The 16,390-nt window shown below is 37.6% G+C and overlaps 1 protein-coding gene across 2 annotated transcripts in view; it reads right to left on the bottom strand.

Annotated features, from left to right (window-relative positions):
* Positions 1-16,390, bottom strand: part of col11a1a (collagen, type XI, alpha 1a) — a 166,563-nt gene that overhangs the window by 74,433 nt on the left and 75,740 nt on the right. For both annotated transcript variants that reach the window (XM_036581528.1, XM_036581520.1), the window contains 10 exons: positions 15,014-15,058; positions 13,419-13,472; positions 13,290-13,334; positions 10,171-10,224; positions 9,346-9,453; positions 9,097-9,150; positions 4,634-4,687; positions 2,681-2,725; positions 2,216-2,269; positions 995-1,039 (listed from right to left, as the gene is read on the bottom strand). In XM_036581528.1, the coding sequence (XP_036437421.1) occupies positions 995-1,039; positions 2,216-2,269; positions 2,681-2,725; positions 4,634-4,687; positions 9,097-9,150; positions 9,346-9,453; positions 10,171-10,224; positions 13,290-13,334; positions 13,419-13,472; positions 15,014-15,058 (558 nt within the window). The remainder of the gene's footprint in view (positions 1-994; positions 1,040-2,215; positions 2,270-2,680; positions 2,726-4,633; positions 4,688-9,096; positions 9,151-9,345; positions 9,454-10,170; positions 10,225-13,289; positions 13,335-13,418; positions 13,473-15,013; positions 15,059-16,390) is intronic.

The following is a 16,390-nucleotide window of genomic DNA, read 5'->3' as shown; positions in this document are numbered from 1 at the left end:
TCTAACTAAGTCTATATGTAAGTAAGTCTAAATATAAGTAAGTCTATTCATCTGCTAAGCTAATGCACAGACCATAGTGAGGTTTCGGTTCTAACCAAAGTCTATTCATATGCTAAGGTAACCCATAGAACACAGTAAGCTTTGGGTTCTAATGAAGTCTATTCATCTGCTAAGGTAACCCATAGAACACAGTAAGCTTTGGGTTCTAGTGAAGTCTATTCATCTGCTAAGGTAACCCATAGAACACAGTAAGCTTTGGGTTCTAATGAAGTCTATTCATCTGCTAAGGTAACCCATAGAACACAGTAAGCTTTGGGTTCTAGTGAAGTCTATTCATATGCTAAGCTAAGACACAGACCATAGTGAGGTTTGGATTGTAACTGAAGTCTGTCCATATGCTAAGCTAAACCATAAACCATAGTAAGGTTTGGGTTCTAAGTGAAGTCTATTCATGTGCTAAGCTAACAAGCTTTCTAAAGTTTGAGTTCTAACCAAAGTGCGCCCACATGCTAAGCTAACTCCTGCACCTTCCCCTAAATAGGGCTCCACTCATTCTCAAGACTCCAAAGCCGTCCGGCTCCTGTCTCCACTAAAACAGATTTATGGGAAATCCAATGTGCTTCACTGTATTATGGGTAGGACTGTCACTTGTGCAGGGTTTTCCTGGGTTGTCCTAGATTTTGTCTGTCTGGAAGTAATGAGCTCCATTCCCGGACATACAATTTCCAGACATCCAAGCGTTTTCATTCTGAGGCTGTTTATCCAAAATATTGCCTTTTCATTTTTTTTTAAGTGCACTGTTGGTGACACGTTTAGGCACTAGACAGCACTTCAGCGCGATAAGTGAGAAGATTAGGAGCCTTTGCTGAACTGACATCTGTCTAGCATAGATTGCATCATGAGCACAGCTACCTGTTGGCTGAATTTAGTCAAGAGGAATGTTCAGGAGTTTTACAAGGTTGAGATGACAATCCTGCTTATCAGCAGCACTTACTCTCTCTCCGGGCGGGCCAGGCGGACCATCATTGCCCGATGTGCCCTGAGAAAAACAGAGAGAGAGAGAGAAAGAGAGAGAGCATCAGCATTTGCCCCAAAAAAGAATAATTGTAATGGTTGCAGTGTAATAGATATAAGTATACGAGGAAAAAATTGTAGTCACACAGAATTTGCAGTACAGTTAGCAAGATTTCTCTGTTCAGTCAGAGTGTTGCGTGCTTTTATATTGTAATTGGGTCATTCTACAGAAACGTCCATTTTTGTGTCCCTGGCATTTACAGATATATTACAGTTAAAAAAACATGTTAGGGTTACAACTTATTTATATCTTAAAATAAAACAATAAGTTATTTTAACAATTACACCTTCTTGAGCCTCAATTTAACAATATTGATTTATAAATCCGTCATCTAGAATTCCAAGCACCACAGAAGAGCTCGTCCTCACTTTTTTCTTCAATTTTAACTACAATAATCTATATGTGACTATGAAATATATGATTTAAATGACATAAAGAAAACAAATGCCAAATAAATGTTATACAATATAAAATGAAAGTTGTCCCCAGGAGTCGTGGTGTCACTGGTGTTACTGCATACCAAACAATCTCCTATTTTGAAATAAAAACCACACTGATGACATCACTCGACTTCCTTTTACCTGTTTTCTGAGGATCTATGAAGAAAGGCTCATGGTGAGTCCACTGTGTCTTTCAGTTATCAGAGATTTTCTCATTTAGCTCATTAATTCATATGAAGCTTTTAGCTGACGTCACTGGTGTGACCGACTTTATTCTGAGGTAATTGTGAAAAAATATAATACAAACGGATTAAATTACATATTTTAGTGGATATTCAGTGACTGACATGTGGTTTGATGCTCTGTAGCAGCCGTTTTATAAAATGCATTGTTCATTAAAATGTCTCTGGTGTAACCTTTCTTATGTGTAACACCAATGAGGGTTGGTAACACCAGTGACTCCTATGGAGAGACAGAAAAGTGGACGTTTCTGTAGAATGTTTCTCTTGAATGTATAAATTTGCTGCTTCTTCATGCGTACACCCTCCCCCTCTCAGACGTGTATTTGTATGGTTGTTTTTATGATTATTTTGTGTCACTAACTTAACGTGTGAACTCAATCTGTGACTGTGAAACACTAATAATGGCACAAATCCTGACTGTATGAGATGTAACATGTTTAACTGTAGTGTATGATTACCTTAGGACCTGGCTTTCCAGTCGGACCCCTGGCACCCCGAGCCCCACGTGGCCCCTGAAACACACACACACAAACACATACAGGGATCAGAGTCTGTGGAGCTGCAGCTTTAAGTTCACTCACTAAATTCATCATTACTGAATGATTCTGATACTGAAACTTTATTGGAAATAACTGAATAATTCATAGTAGCTACTGAATAATCTATAATAAATCATTTATAGTAGATAGATAGCAATTATAGCAGATATCAGTTACTGAATAATTCATAGTAGCTACTGAATAATCTATAATAAATACTTTATCATTTATAGTAGATAGTTAGCAGTTATGGTAGATGTCAGTTACTGAATAATTCATAGTAGTTCATGAATAATTTATTGTACTGAATAATGATCCAACATTTTTCAGCCTGATCTCTAACTGTCACATCTATAACTGTGGTCAATCCAAAAAGTTGCGTACCGTTGGACCTCTTTGCCCCCTTGGACCGGGTTTTCCCGCAACACCCTGTCAAGCAGAAGAAGAGGAATGAGTACTGAGGATATCAGCAGACTCTCAGACTCTGATAAAGCCATGCTGGCGGTCTCTCAGTGAGGAAAGCGCCAAGACTCGGGCTGTAAGGAGCCAAGCCTGGCACCAGAACCTTCCCACAGAGGGGGGCTGCAGATCTGATATTTATTTCAGCTGAAGTGAAGGTGGTCCGGCAGTACACACACAGACGAAACGCTGACCGCGCTCTTCTTGGACAGACTGCGAGTGTATTATGTGGTATTTTGCACTAGTGAGGAATAAATAATTCCTAACAATAAGACTTCTGTGTCACATTTTACTGCCAAATCATTTTAAGCAGATTAACTGCTGGCAATATATATTTTTTTCAGTTAAACAATAATAGCTATACAGTTATTAAAAAAAAAAAAAAATTTAATAAAAAGAATAATAATTTTGAAAAGTTTATTATTGACAACAAATTTTATGAAAATTACTGGTGAAACCACAACTTTTTAAAAACTTTTTATTAAGTAATAATTACTACTAATATAAAAAAAAATACTAAGAAATCATTTTGAGAAGTTCAATGTTGACAAAAAAATATCGAAGTTACTAGTGAAAAAAGTTTTTTTTCTTAAGCAATAATAACTATGGAGGTACTCAACAAATAAAAAATAAAAAAAATATTTATTATTTGTATTTATTATTGCACTAGATTTTAAGACAATTACTGGTGAAAACAAATGCAGTTTTTTTTGTTTGTTTTGGTTAAGCAATTATTATTCCAGTGTCACTAAAATAAAATGAATAAATTAGCATTTAGAATGTATTAACAAATAAATTTGGGTCATATTTGTGTATTATTTATCATGAAAAATAAAATGAAAATGTAAAAATAAAAAATAAATATGAACATATATAAAAGTAACCATTCCTATATATGTTACTTGTCCTATATCTGTTGTAAACATGCCTATTGGCCTCACAGTGGTGTTGCAGTGGCCTCTAGAGTGAGACCTCCTGCCTTAAAGGACTACAAACCCCCTCCTGATGATGTATCTTGAAGGTGGAAGTAAATTTGTGCGGATATTTGGGGCAACTGTTCCTTTAACAGAAAAATGTTTGACAACCAACTGAGGTTAGGGCTATAGCACTTACGCTAGCTAGCACCACAGATGTATTTAAAGCTGTGTGCAAAAGTTTGGGCGGCCCTTGTCAAATGACATGTTCTGTCGCTTTTTCTGAGTGTAAATAAGTGACGACATCCTCGACAGAGAACACATTACTGCTCATTTAAATGCACAATTATTGATTTGTTTGCAGAATTTAAGATTTGAGGGGAAAAAAAAAACATAAAATGTGGCCTTTGCAAAAGTTTTGGCACATGTTATACCTTTATTTTATTGTGTTGTTTTTTCAAAAGAAATTATATTAATCTTTTATTTCACTAGGAAAATCAAAAACCATGTAAAACATGTAAAGATCATAAATAAATACTAATTCATAAGTTATAATTCACCAGCTGTGCCTGTGCTGTTGGTCTAAATGGCACAGTGCATGCAGGAGCATAATGCAGTGTCTGTGTGGTGTTTAAACAGTGGATGTAATTTTGTTCCATGTATTTGTATTCAGGCTAAAGCCGGAGGACAGCGCTAGCACAGGACATGAGGACGCCCTGGGCGAGGAGCTGACCATTGACCCTGAGTCCTTATTAACTTTTTTCCCCTGTTTCCTCTTTCCGAGTGTGAGGACCGCCGCTGAATCATTACGAGCCTCGAATCGTTCAGCATCTTTTTGTTCTCTTGGCATCGATCGCTTTTGTTTTTTGGCAGAAATCATCACACAAATCTCTCCGTAATGGGAATCAATGGGCTTGTTTTCTCTTTGTTTGTGTTGGGTTATGATGCGGCGTGCATTTCTTACCCTGGCACCTTTCTCTCCGTTGGCTCCTGGGAATCCAGGGAAACCGGTCGAACCCTGCGGATCAAACAGGAAGAGTGTGTGAGAGAGAGGGGAAGAGTGCGTGTGCTGTAGCTGCATGCTGATGATTCTGATCTCCAGCCGCTGACGCTCCTCACTGTCAGAAGGCATTAGCATCCTGCTACGGGTGCACACAAACAAAACAGAGTCTGACTCATAGCTACAGCACCGTGCAAAAGTCAGAGACCCTTCATTCACCTCATTTCCTGTCACGATACAAGATAATACACTTGCATAAGGAATAGGAACGTCAAATAAGTGAAAAAAAAACGTGAGTTTCCAAAACTGAAGTTCAAAAAATGATTAAAATCTACAGACAAAATGTGTCTCCTAACAACCACCTGGAAGAGCTGGTAGACACCCTAAATTGCCCCATCAGATAAACAGCACTTAAAGCTTTCATCTCTGAGAGAGAGGAGAAAATCAAGCTGCTTCAGATCTGAAAACATCCACAGGTGTTTCTGTCCATCCTTCCACTGTGAGAAGACGACTCAGCTGTGGGTCTGAAAGGATGTGTAGCTGATCAAGAAGAACCTCACTGAGAAAAGGAGACGGACACATCAAACAAAGAAGCTGAACAATGGACTGACCACCCCAGAGTCCAGACCTCAACACCACTGAATGTGTTTGATTACTTCGGAAAATGAGTGCCTTTACATGCACTTAATAATCCAATCATAATCCGATTAGTGCAGTTATCTGATTATTTAAATCTGATAAAGAGGCTGGATTTTAGCTCAGTAATCAGATTTCTCAGTGCATGTGAACTCTTACTCTGATTTCTTTCGGATTTCTCAGTCTGAGCATGTGCGAAAACAGACAGCGGTACCAGAAATAAGTGAGCAGCGTCGCAGTGACACCCAGCAAAACACTTTTGAAGCGACACTGAAACCAAACATAAAATAAAGGATTTAAATATTCTTCATCTTCTAGATGATGTATGTTCATGTTTTCAGGTAAAGTGATGCGATGTTTTTAAAAAAAAGTCTTTAAGTTTAAGTTTTACATTACGTTTACGTCACGTCTTCTTCTGTGAGTTTATTGGCTGGTTTCAAAGCAGAAATCTGATTACTGTCTGACTCATGTAGACCTGGAGTTTCCACATTATCTGATTACTCAAGTGCTTTTAAGTACATGTAAACGCACTCATTGATAAGCCAACTTCTAAGACTGAACTTTGGAGGTGTGTCTACAGATTCTTTGAGAAACTGAATGTGAGTCTCCTGAAAAGAATGGAAGCTGGAAGACAATAAATATTTAGTCCGATGTTGACTCTAATGTAAAATCTGATCATTTTCTGTTAAATACATGTTTTCTGCAGAAAAATGAATAACTTGTACTTAATGGCTGTTTTGACTGGAACTTAAATAAATCAAAGGTGGTCTCTGACTTTTGCATAGTCATAATAAACCACGGGTATAATATGGACTGTGGACTTCAAATGTTACAGCAAACTCAAAAACAAAACTAAAAAGTCAATTAATACACAGTAATACTAATTCTGTAGACACCTGGATGTGTCTGAAACATGCCATGGACTAATGAGGTGAGCAGTGGCTATGACCGTATGAGCATGAGGCCTGAGATCAGGAGATTTGAGGGGACTGAGAGACGTTTTTCATGGGGAAAACAGGCACAATGCAACTGAATAATGCATTAAAACAGAAAACATATTTCCTGAAGTATTACTGTACGGCATACACCAAAAAATAAGTAAACAAGACAGCTGTGCTTGAAGACTCGGGCTCTTTTCTAGCTCCTCGCTCAGTGCAGTGAATTAAAAATGGCTTACCCGTGTTCTTCAGAGCCGGGGCCATTATGAGCAGCAGGGAAAGGAAATCAATACAGTGTTTTATAGCCTCATTCGAGAGCGGGTTTCAGTATTTACACAACACAAAATCAGCCTTGCTTCAGCTCAGCTACACAGGAAACGCAGCCGTGTGATGGGAATGACAGGGCAGCACGCTGTCTGTAGGATGGAAGCTTAAATTTACATCTATAAAAGATGCCAACGACCGGACCCCCATGGGCCGGCCGAGAAACGATGGCGGCAATATTCCGCTTCATGAAAATTCAGCAGCCAGCGACTCGCGAGAGCGGCTCTCAGAAATAATGACATATCAACACTCTGCAATCTCATCAGCCTCCTCTGCTGCTGTAATCTTGTAAAAATCTGAGCCGGATGATGAAAAACCGCAGAATTTAGTGCAGATGGGATTTACAGAGACACACTGTACAGTACAAAAGTCTGGAGTCACTGTTTTTAACGATATTAACACAATATTGCTGTAGATACATTAATAATATATTCTAATATGACGGTTCTGCTATACAGATATCAAATGGTGTTAGAAAACTGTACAGCATTAAGATAATATCTAGAATGAAGCTCTAATAAAATTAATATCCAGAAGGAATTTTTCAATTAAATTAAAATCCAGAATAAAGTTCTAATGAAATTAACATTCAGAATATTTTAAATAAAATTAACATCCAAAATGAGGTTCTAATTAAATTAATATTCCAAAAGAATTTTAAATAAAATTAATATTCAGAATGAATGTTTAATACAATTAATATCCAGAAAAAATGTCTAATTAATCATTATACAGAGTGATTTTTTAATTAAATTAATATTATGAATTAAGTTCTAATGAAGTTAAAACCTAGAACGAATTTCATGTATTTGAAGATCAAATAAAATTAATGTTCAGAATATTTTTTATAAAATTAATATCCAGAATTAAGTTCTAGTAAATTTAATATCCAGAATAAATTTTATTAAAATCAATATCCAGGATGAAGTATTAAAAACATTAATATCTAGAATGAAGTCCTAAAAAAATTAATAACCAGAATATTTTTTTAAAAAAAATAATATCCAGAATGATTTCCTAATAAAATTTATATCCAGGTTTAAATTTCTAATCAAATTAATATCCAGAATGATTTTCTAATAAAATAAATATCCAGAATAATTTTCTAATAAAATTAATATCCAGGTTGAATTTTCTAATAAAATTAATATCCAGGTTGAATTTCTAATAAAATTAATAACCAGAATATTTTTTATAAAAAATAATATCCAGAATGATTTCCTAATAAAATTAATACCCAGGTTGAATTTCTAATAAAATTAATATCTAGAACGAATTTCTAATAAAATTATCATCCAGAATGAAGTTCCAGAATGTCTCGTATTTCATTTCTACATTGTATGTATATATATGAGCAGTGATTCCAGTCTTATGAATGGTAGTATATGAGAGGGAGGCACACAGTGCGTGATCAGCTGGTTGGTTTCTGAGCCTGTGTTTCTCAGCAGTGCTGTTTGGTTGTAGCTCTGGACTGCAGACCACCTATGATGAAAGGCACTGGGGCTGGACATTATCTCCTGCCCTTTGTCCCCTTTCTCTGCAGGGGCTGCGTGAGCGCCATGCTGAACAGTTTGGAGACTAACTCCACTCTGGGCTCACATACAGAGCCTTTATCCTGCTTTCATCTTCCCTCTGCACTCAGCAGCAAGATGACTCGCACTGATGAGCAGTGCCGGCCCTTCGGGAAGTGCTTCAGGAATGATCTGAAACTGGGAATTCCATTCTAACAGCTCCGACCATTTCTGTCTACTGCAGTCTATAACTATACTGAGCGTTCTACAGCTGCACTGAAGGGTTCCAGAACTCACTGAGAGCTCCAGATTTATACTGAGGGTTCCAGAACAACACGGATGGTTCTAGAACTACACTGGGGTTCCACTTAGGGACGGAACAAACTGATAATTTGTAATCACTTACACTGAGGGTTCTATGAAACTACACTGAGGGGTCTATTTCCACATTAAGGGATCAAGAACAACCATACTGAGGATTCTAGAACCACATTGACGGTTCTGGAACTACACTAGGGGTTCCACATTGGGCTGCAACAAACAGATAATGCTCAATTTCTAATTAATTACACAGAGGGTTCTAGGACTACACTGAGGGGTCTAGAACGATGATCAAGGTTCTGGAACTACACAGAGGGTTCTACATTGGGCTGCAACAAACAGATAGTTCTCAATTCCTAATTAAATACACATAGGGTTCTAGAAGTACACTGAGGATTCTAGAACCACACTGATGGTTCTAGAACTACACTGCAAGTTCCACATTGGGCTGCAACAAACAGATGATTTCTAATTACACAGAAGGTTCTAGGACTACATTGAGAGGTCTAGAACTACAATCAAGGTTCTAGAACTATACTAAGGGTTCTATATAGGGCTACGGCAAACATATTTCTTAAACATATTTACTTAAATTTTGTTAAACACGATTCTTTTCTTAGATTAGATTAGATCTATCTATCTATCTATCTATCTATCTATCTATCTATCTAGGTGAGACGACTCATTCTGGACGTACCTTCGGACCTTGTCTCCCTGGGTAGCCGGGCAATCCAGGAACGCCTAGTTTACCCTGCCAGAAAACAACAAGAGAATCATTAATGGCATCACTGAGCTGTGAAAAATTATTAAAAGTTACAGACATGCATTAGTATTCATCCCAGCGTTTAGACATCACCGCTCATTGCCCTCTAACTTAGCTCAAAGTCAAACATTTAATAAAGCTGATAATAAAACGACTCAGTAAAAGACAGAAAGAAATGCGCACCTTTTCTCCAGCCAGTCCCATGGGTCCCGATTCACCTGGAGGACCTGCACGGCCTTTAGGACCTTCAGGACCATCCTCACCTCTGGGTCCAAGCACACCAAGCTCACCCTGAACACACACACACAACAGGGTCAGATATAGATCGTTGTTTACATTATTAAACATAAATACTTCTGATACTGCCTTCTACACTTTGCGTCAGGTCTGTGCACTGTGTTTACAATACAGCGGAAGTACCAGCTAGGAGTTTCTAATAAAGTGGCCAGTGAGTTGAAGTGCAAGGTGGGTGTTTCCAATAAAGTGGCCAGTGAGTTGAAGTGCAAGGTGGGTGTTTCCAATAAAGTGGCCAGTGAGTGGAAGTACAAGGTAGGTGTTTCTAATAAAGTGGCCAGTGAGTGGAAGTACAAGGTAGGTGTTTCTAATAAAGTGGTCAGTGAGTGGAAGAACAAGGTAGGTGTTTCTAATAAATTGGCCACTGAATGTATGTACAAGCTAGGTGTTTCTAATAAAGTGGCCAGTGAGTGGAAGCACAGGGTAGTTGTTTCTAATAAAGTGGCCAGTTAGTGGAAGTACAGTAAACTGAACAAATTATGGTACATACTAAATACTAAATACTTGTTAGCCAATACTAAACAATAAATAGTAGATACTGAATTATGTGTAGTACATACTAAATAATTCATGTCAAGGTAGGTGTTTCTGATAAAGTGGCCAGTGAGTGTAAGTAAATGTGTTGTTTACACGTAGTGCTTTCAGTGGTGTATTTTTACGGTGTTTAGGTGTGTTGGTTGTGTATATTTGGGTGTTTTGGTGTGGAGTACAGACCCTGTCTCCTTTGAGCCCCATGTCTCCTTTAAAGCCGGGGAAGCCATCCTCACCCTGACGAGTGAAAAAGAATTAATTCAATATGAGAAACACAGAAGTGAACCAGTTTTTAAAACCCTCTTAACTTAGGAGTTACTGAATAATACATCTTAAGATAACAACTGAGCAATCAACCTGGAGTTAAACGGATTAAACAGTAATATAACTGTTCTGACTGCCGGAATCTGAGCTGTGCTGCCACCTGCAGGCAGCGCTGCATTACTGCAGCCTACACTGGCGTGAACAGAGGAGCTGAGATGATGCAAGAATCCAGTAATTTATCAAAGCGAAACGAATAAACGAGCAGTTTTCTTTGGCCAGCCATGCAGTATTTAAATGCATTAGCAGTGCTGGCTACAATATTACACATATTACAGCTGCTTCTCAGACCAAATAAGTGCTGTATTTAAACCGTGGTAACAAACATACACATACAAACAAACTCACACAAAGAGAAAAAGAGAAAGTACTGAATCAGTTCTGCTACACGCTCTCGGTCAGGTTAATGCACTAAATTCATCTCTGTTTGTCTGTTTATCATGTAGCAGATGTTCATATCCACAGGCGTGTTAAACAGAGCAGATGGATCAGTCGTACAGCACTCGGAGAGATTCTGCAGTCAGAGCACTTCACCAAGCGTCAAGTGGAAGACTTCAATAAGAGACCACGGAGAAGTGTGTTTATTATGTCTGTTATAAAGTGAGAAGTGTGTTTATTATGTCTGCTATAAAGTGAGAAGTGTGTTTATTATGTCTGTTATAAAGTGAGAAGTGTGTTTATTATGTCTGCTATAAAGTGAGAAGTGTGTTTATTATGTCTGCTATAAAGTGCTGTGACTGTTTATTACGTTTCACATGTTCCACTTAGACTGACCGACGGAGTAAATACAGTTAATATTAAAATTAAACAGCCGTATGATGTGAAGGAGTGAATCACTTTTCCAGGACATTTTAAAACTGACTGTATTCATAATGAGCATCTATTTAACCTCTCAACTTCTCTGTCTCTCTATTTTCTCTCTTCCCCCTCTTTCTTTTTCATTGTCTCTGTACTTTCTCTCTCTCTTTCTGTCTCTCTCTCTTTCTGTCTCTCTCTTTCTGTCTCTCTCTCTCTTTCTGTCTCTCTCTCTCTTTCTGTCTCTCTCTTTTTCTCTCTCTCTCTATTTCTGTCTCTCTCTCTTTCCCTCTCTCTCTCTCTCTGTCTCTCTCTTTCTGTCTATCTCTCTCTCTCTCTCTCTCTCTTTCTGTCTCTCTCTCTCTCTCTTTCTGTCTCTCTCTCTCTGTGTCTCTATCTCTCTCTCTCTATCTCTATTTCTGTCTCTCTCTCTCTTTCTGTCTCTGTCTGTCTTCTCTCTCTCTCTTTCTGTCTCTCCCTCTCTCTCACTCGATTTCAGTCTCTCTCTCTCTCTCTCTCTCTCTCTCTCTCTCTCTCTCTGTCTCTCTATCTCTCTTTCTCTATCTCTATTTCTGTCTCCCTCTCTCTATCAATGCTGTCAGAGCAAAACCTTTTTGTTGTTTTTCGGTTTGGCCTGTTCTTCTTTACATCCCGTGTAAATTTCATGATGATTGAACAAAAATAAACTGCCCAAAATTATAAAAGTCTGGTTCCACTGACTTACATTAAAAGTAAAGCGTGTTTTTCCTTCTCCTGTAAAGTTATAATTTTGAAGATTTTTTTTTCTGATAGCAGTTTTTTCTGAATGCTGATTCTTCATTTCTACTCAGTTTTATAGCTCTAGATAGCTGACTGTGACGGCGGTACTGCAGTAGAACCAGTGCACTTTCTATCATATCTCTCCCAGTACACTCACATCATTCTCACTGCTGTCTCTATCCCTGCTGTCCCACTACACACACGCAGCCCCCGACTGATGATGTGATCCATCCTGATCAGCAGCTCAATTCTCCCTCAACTTCTGCCTCATTTCAGGAGAAAGTTTCACTCACATCAAATCTACTGTGAGTTTCCACCCAGCCGAGCACGACACCCCACTCCTGTCGGGACAAAACCTCGTATCTCCACAAAGATAACTTCACAGGACAAGGGGAAATATCCTTAGCCTTTAATGGAAGTCAATGGAGATTTTTTTTGGTTTTGTTTTCTGACTAATTCTGGACCATTTATGTTCCATTCATCATGAAACTTTGAAATGACATAAAAGGCAAAAAAAAAATAATAATAATAATTTGCCAAAAAAATGAAAAAATGACAAAAAAGGAGATATGAGGTTTTGTTCCGACAGTAACAATATAGAAATTATTTCAATTATTTCAAAAATATTTCATTTCTAGTAGTTACTAAATAGTTTATAGTAGATACTAAATACTTTATAGTAGATAAAGAAAAATATATAGTAGTTATTGAAAAATGCATATTAGTTACTGAATAATGTGTAGCACATACTGAATAATTCATAGTAACTGAATCATTTATAGCAGATACTGAATTATTCATAATAGATTCTGAATATTTTAAGGTAGTTACTGAACAATTTGTAGTAGATACTGAATAATTCATGTAAGTTACTGAATAATTTATGGTTTTTATGAAATAATTTATAGTAGTTTCTGATTAATTCACAGAAGATACTGGATAATTTATAGTAGATCCTGAATAATTCATAATAGTTACTGAATAATTCCTAGTAGATACTGAATAATTCATATAATTTACTGAAGAATTTATGGTCATTGTGAAATAATTTATAGTAGTTTCTGATTAATTCATAGAAGATACTGAATAATTTATAGTAGATACTGAGTAATTCATAGCAGATACAAAATTATGTGTAATAGATACTGTGTATGTGTAATGCCTTCTTTCTGGACACGCTCTGCCCATTTCGGTCAGTTCTATACAGACATTGATTCCAGTGAATGAAGTCTGTATCTGTGTTTTGAGCTATGAGTTTTAAAGGGCTGCTTCATCTACCTCCTGTTTTGTGTCATGCAGCTTCGAGCAAACTTAGGGTTGAATTATGGCCTGAGTCGGACCGGCGCACTCATGGCTGGCACGCAAAATTAATATTAATACCTGCAACTCATCTTCATCTAATGAAAGGAAAGGAGCCGTGAGCTCACCTTCTCTCCTTTGCCTCCTTTCAGGCCACGGACTCCGTCGGCTCCCTGTTAAAAACAAAGTGGTCAAGCATGAGCGAACTCCTCAGATCACACCGCTCAATCTCCATCAGACAGCAGACAGGAACGTACCTTCACTCCGCGCGGCCCCGGGTAGCCAATCGGCCCCTGAGGACCCAGCTGACCCTGAAAACAAAACGAAGAGAAAAAGGATGGCGTTAAACCGGAGCTGCAGTGTGACGCGAGTCAGAGCTGCTGAAGTCACCCAACATTAATCTCTGATAATCTCTTCATCCATGTCGATATTAGGGACACCGAGGGCATTTTCACAATACTACAGATGCACTATAGTATTTCCTTTTATCTGAGGTTTGAGATGTTCACTGTTAATAAGGATTTCACAGTATTTGAGACTCAAAAATACTGTAATCACCATTATATTGTGAAATCAGCTCATGATACGTTCAGTAATAACACAGCAAATTACAGTGAGGTGGGATCATGGGGTCTGACAGTTAAAAGGAGTAAGCATTTTAATCCAAACATTTAGTTTACGCTTCTTTTTAATTCAGGCTAGAATATTGAGGTGTTCACAAAAATGTTATTGTTTATTGATTTTGCCATATGTAAGTTTTTGGTCCTGTTTGTGCAAATTATTAAGTTAGAATATCTGTCAAATGTGTATTAGCATTTTAAAAATGTATATTTGAGATATTCTCTGCAGAGCAAAACATGGTGAACAAATCTGTTTTTTGAATTAATATATTTAGATTTCTTTACTGCTACAGTTGATTACTGAACACAGGAGATTACTGTATTTTACTGGCAGCTTATTACTGTAAGTGTAGAGCAGAATAAGAGCTACATCCCAGTGATCTCATGGTGCAGGTGAGTGTGGAGTCACAGTAAACGGCTGCTGTTTTACTGTTATTTACTGTTGATATGGTTTAGTAAATGTCAGTGAAAGTAATGCAGCTAGAAGCCAGTATTTTACAGTCATTTTACAGTAAATATTTTACAGTGTTGACAGAAAACAAATGGGGTGCTTCAGTAGTTTTAGAGGCAAAGCACCTAACGACTCACTCACTCATGTTTAGCAGCCTGAAGATTCTCCACAAGGGGGCACCATTACCCAACATACTGCTTTTGACGCTTCATAAAACACTAAGCATCCTTCAACATTTTATGTTTTTGTGATACTGTAAATCCAGCTAATTAGGACTAATTGTGCTCTAATTATGTAATGAAACATGCAGTTGGTCGGTGTTCTTCGGACTAGATCCACAAAAACATATTGTGACATAATTTATCACGATAATGATTAAATATTGCCATATCGCTCACCATTACAGTTGTATGCAAAAGTTTGGGTACCCCAGCCAAATACTATTTTGTTGACCTTTTTCTTTCATTTTGGGGAAAAAAAAAAACATAAAATGTGGCCTGTGAAAAAGTTTTGGCACATTGTATGTTTTATTTTCCCCCAATATGTCAAGCAAATATTTAACTTTGATTCCATGTCAAGGACCTGTTAGCTTTTTTCCACTTCATGTCATTTGCCCGGGGGTGTTTAAACTTTTGCATATGGTTCTATATTGCTGCTAAACACTATTAGAACTCTGATACAGTAATTGTGAATGAAATGTTGTCTGTTAATATCAATGCGTCAGTAATATCATTAAGCATTAGAGTCAATACTCATAAATATCCTCATGGTCCGTTCTTACCAAAGCTCCTTTCTCTCCCGGTGGACCCTCTTTGCCAGGATGACCCTAAAAGAGTGAATAAAATTTCATTAGAAGGTGTTTGGCTGTGATTTCCACACACTGTGCAATTAACTGTGTAATTATGTGATCTCCTTTTTTAAGAAATGCAGCTGTTCATTAGCAGAGAGCTGTAAAAGCACTCAGAAGTGATAAATGGCTGTTGGAATTGCGGTGGACACTCAGTCAAGGCTTAAACACTGTTTTATCTGCTTAGAGCTTCCACTCGCATGGCTGCCCAATTAACAGAGAAATAAAGAGCCGAGCCACTTCTGAGCAGCTTGAAATGAAGCTGGAGGACAAAATACTCTTCACTGTAAGACATAAACAATCAATCTGAGCCCTCTTACGGCACTAGAGCCTTTAAAATGCGAACGCCACAGATGTTACCAGATGTTCCCGATTGATTTAGAATACGGATGTTACTTCACTGCAGGCAAACGCCCCAGAGAAATGATGAAACGGAAGAAATGCATTCTTCAAACGTGAACGTTTTTCTCTGTCTGCAGTAAGAGTGAATAATCAGACGCTGCATTATGCTTATTGGTTTTAGCTGATGCAAACGTTTACGGCATTGTTGTATTATTGATGAAGTTAAATCGGTATTTAAAGCACGACTCAAGCTCGCAACTCTGTTCGAGAGCTTTTTTCTTTCTTTCTTTACACTTTTGGAGCGCTTATTACTATTTTAAAAACTAAAATTTATAAACATTTTGAAACAAAGGTACCAAAATGGAGCAATGCCATAGAAAAGTGGTCTTCAACCTGTGGGTTGTGGCCTGCTAGGGGGGCCATGACCATCATTTTTGTCTTTACTGCAACAATTTGTTACAGAATATAGACAGTTAACCTTTAGAAATGTGAAAAATATTAATGTTGTGATAATTATTTGCAAAAATAAAACTTCTTTTAAGTCAAGCTTGTTCATTGGTCTGGCATAATACTTGCTATGTTTTATTTCAGTGCAATTCAATGTAAAAGTCCCTCTTTTTGACCGTATGAGATATATTTATCCTGGATAAGCAGTTAAAAACAGTTTTTTTCAAAATTAAAGATCTCAGGCTGGACCGGCTTCTAGTGAAGTGGCCACCGCATCTCACACTGAGAAAACCGAGAAGGCCGAGCATAAACCAAAACAAAGACAATAGTGAGTAACAGGCACTGGGCTTCACGTACACAAGAGCTGAAAATGAGAAACTACTGATCTGGAGACTTAACGTGGCAAATATGTATCTAAACCTATCAACACTGCGACTTTGACTACATTGATTATATCTGTATGTTTTTAAATGATCAGGTCAGTTAAATCTTCTTGGCCGCTGAAGCTTTTGTGGTCATTTG

Source organism: Colossoma macropomum, unplaced genomic scaffold (assembly GCF_904425465.1).
Source record: "Colossoma macropomum unplaced genomic scaffold, Colossoma_macropomum, whole genome shotgun sequence".
In the NCBI taxonomy this organism is placed as follows: domain Eukaryota; kingdom Metazoa; phylum Chordata; class Actinopteri; order Characiformes; family Serrasalmidae; genus Colossoma; species Colossoma macropomum.
The sequence above is the reverse complement of the archived record's forward strand: the minus strand, read 5'-3'. Positions and strand labels throughout refer to the sequence as shown.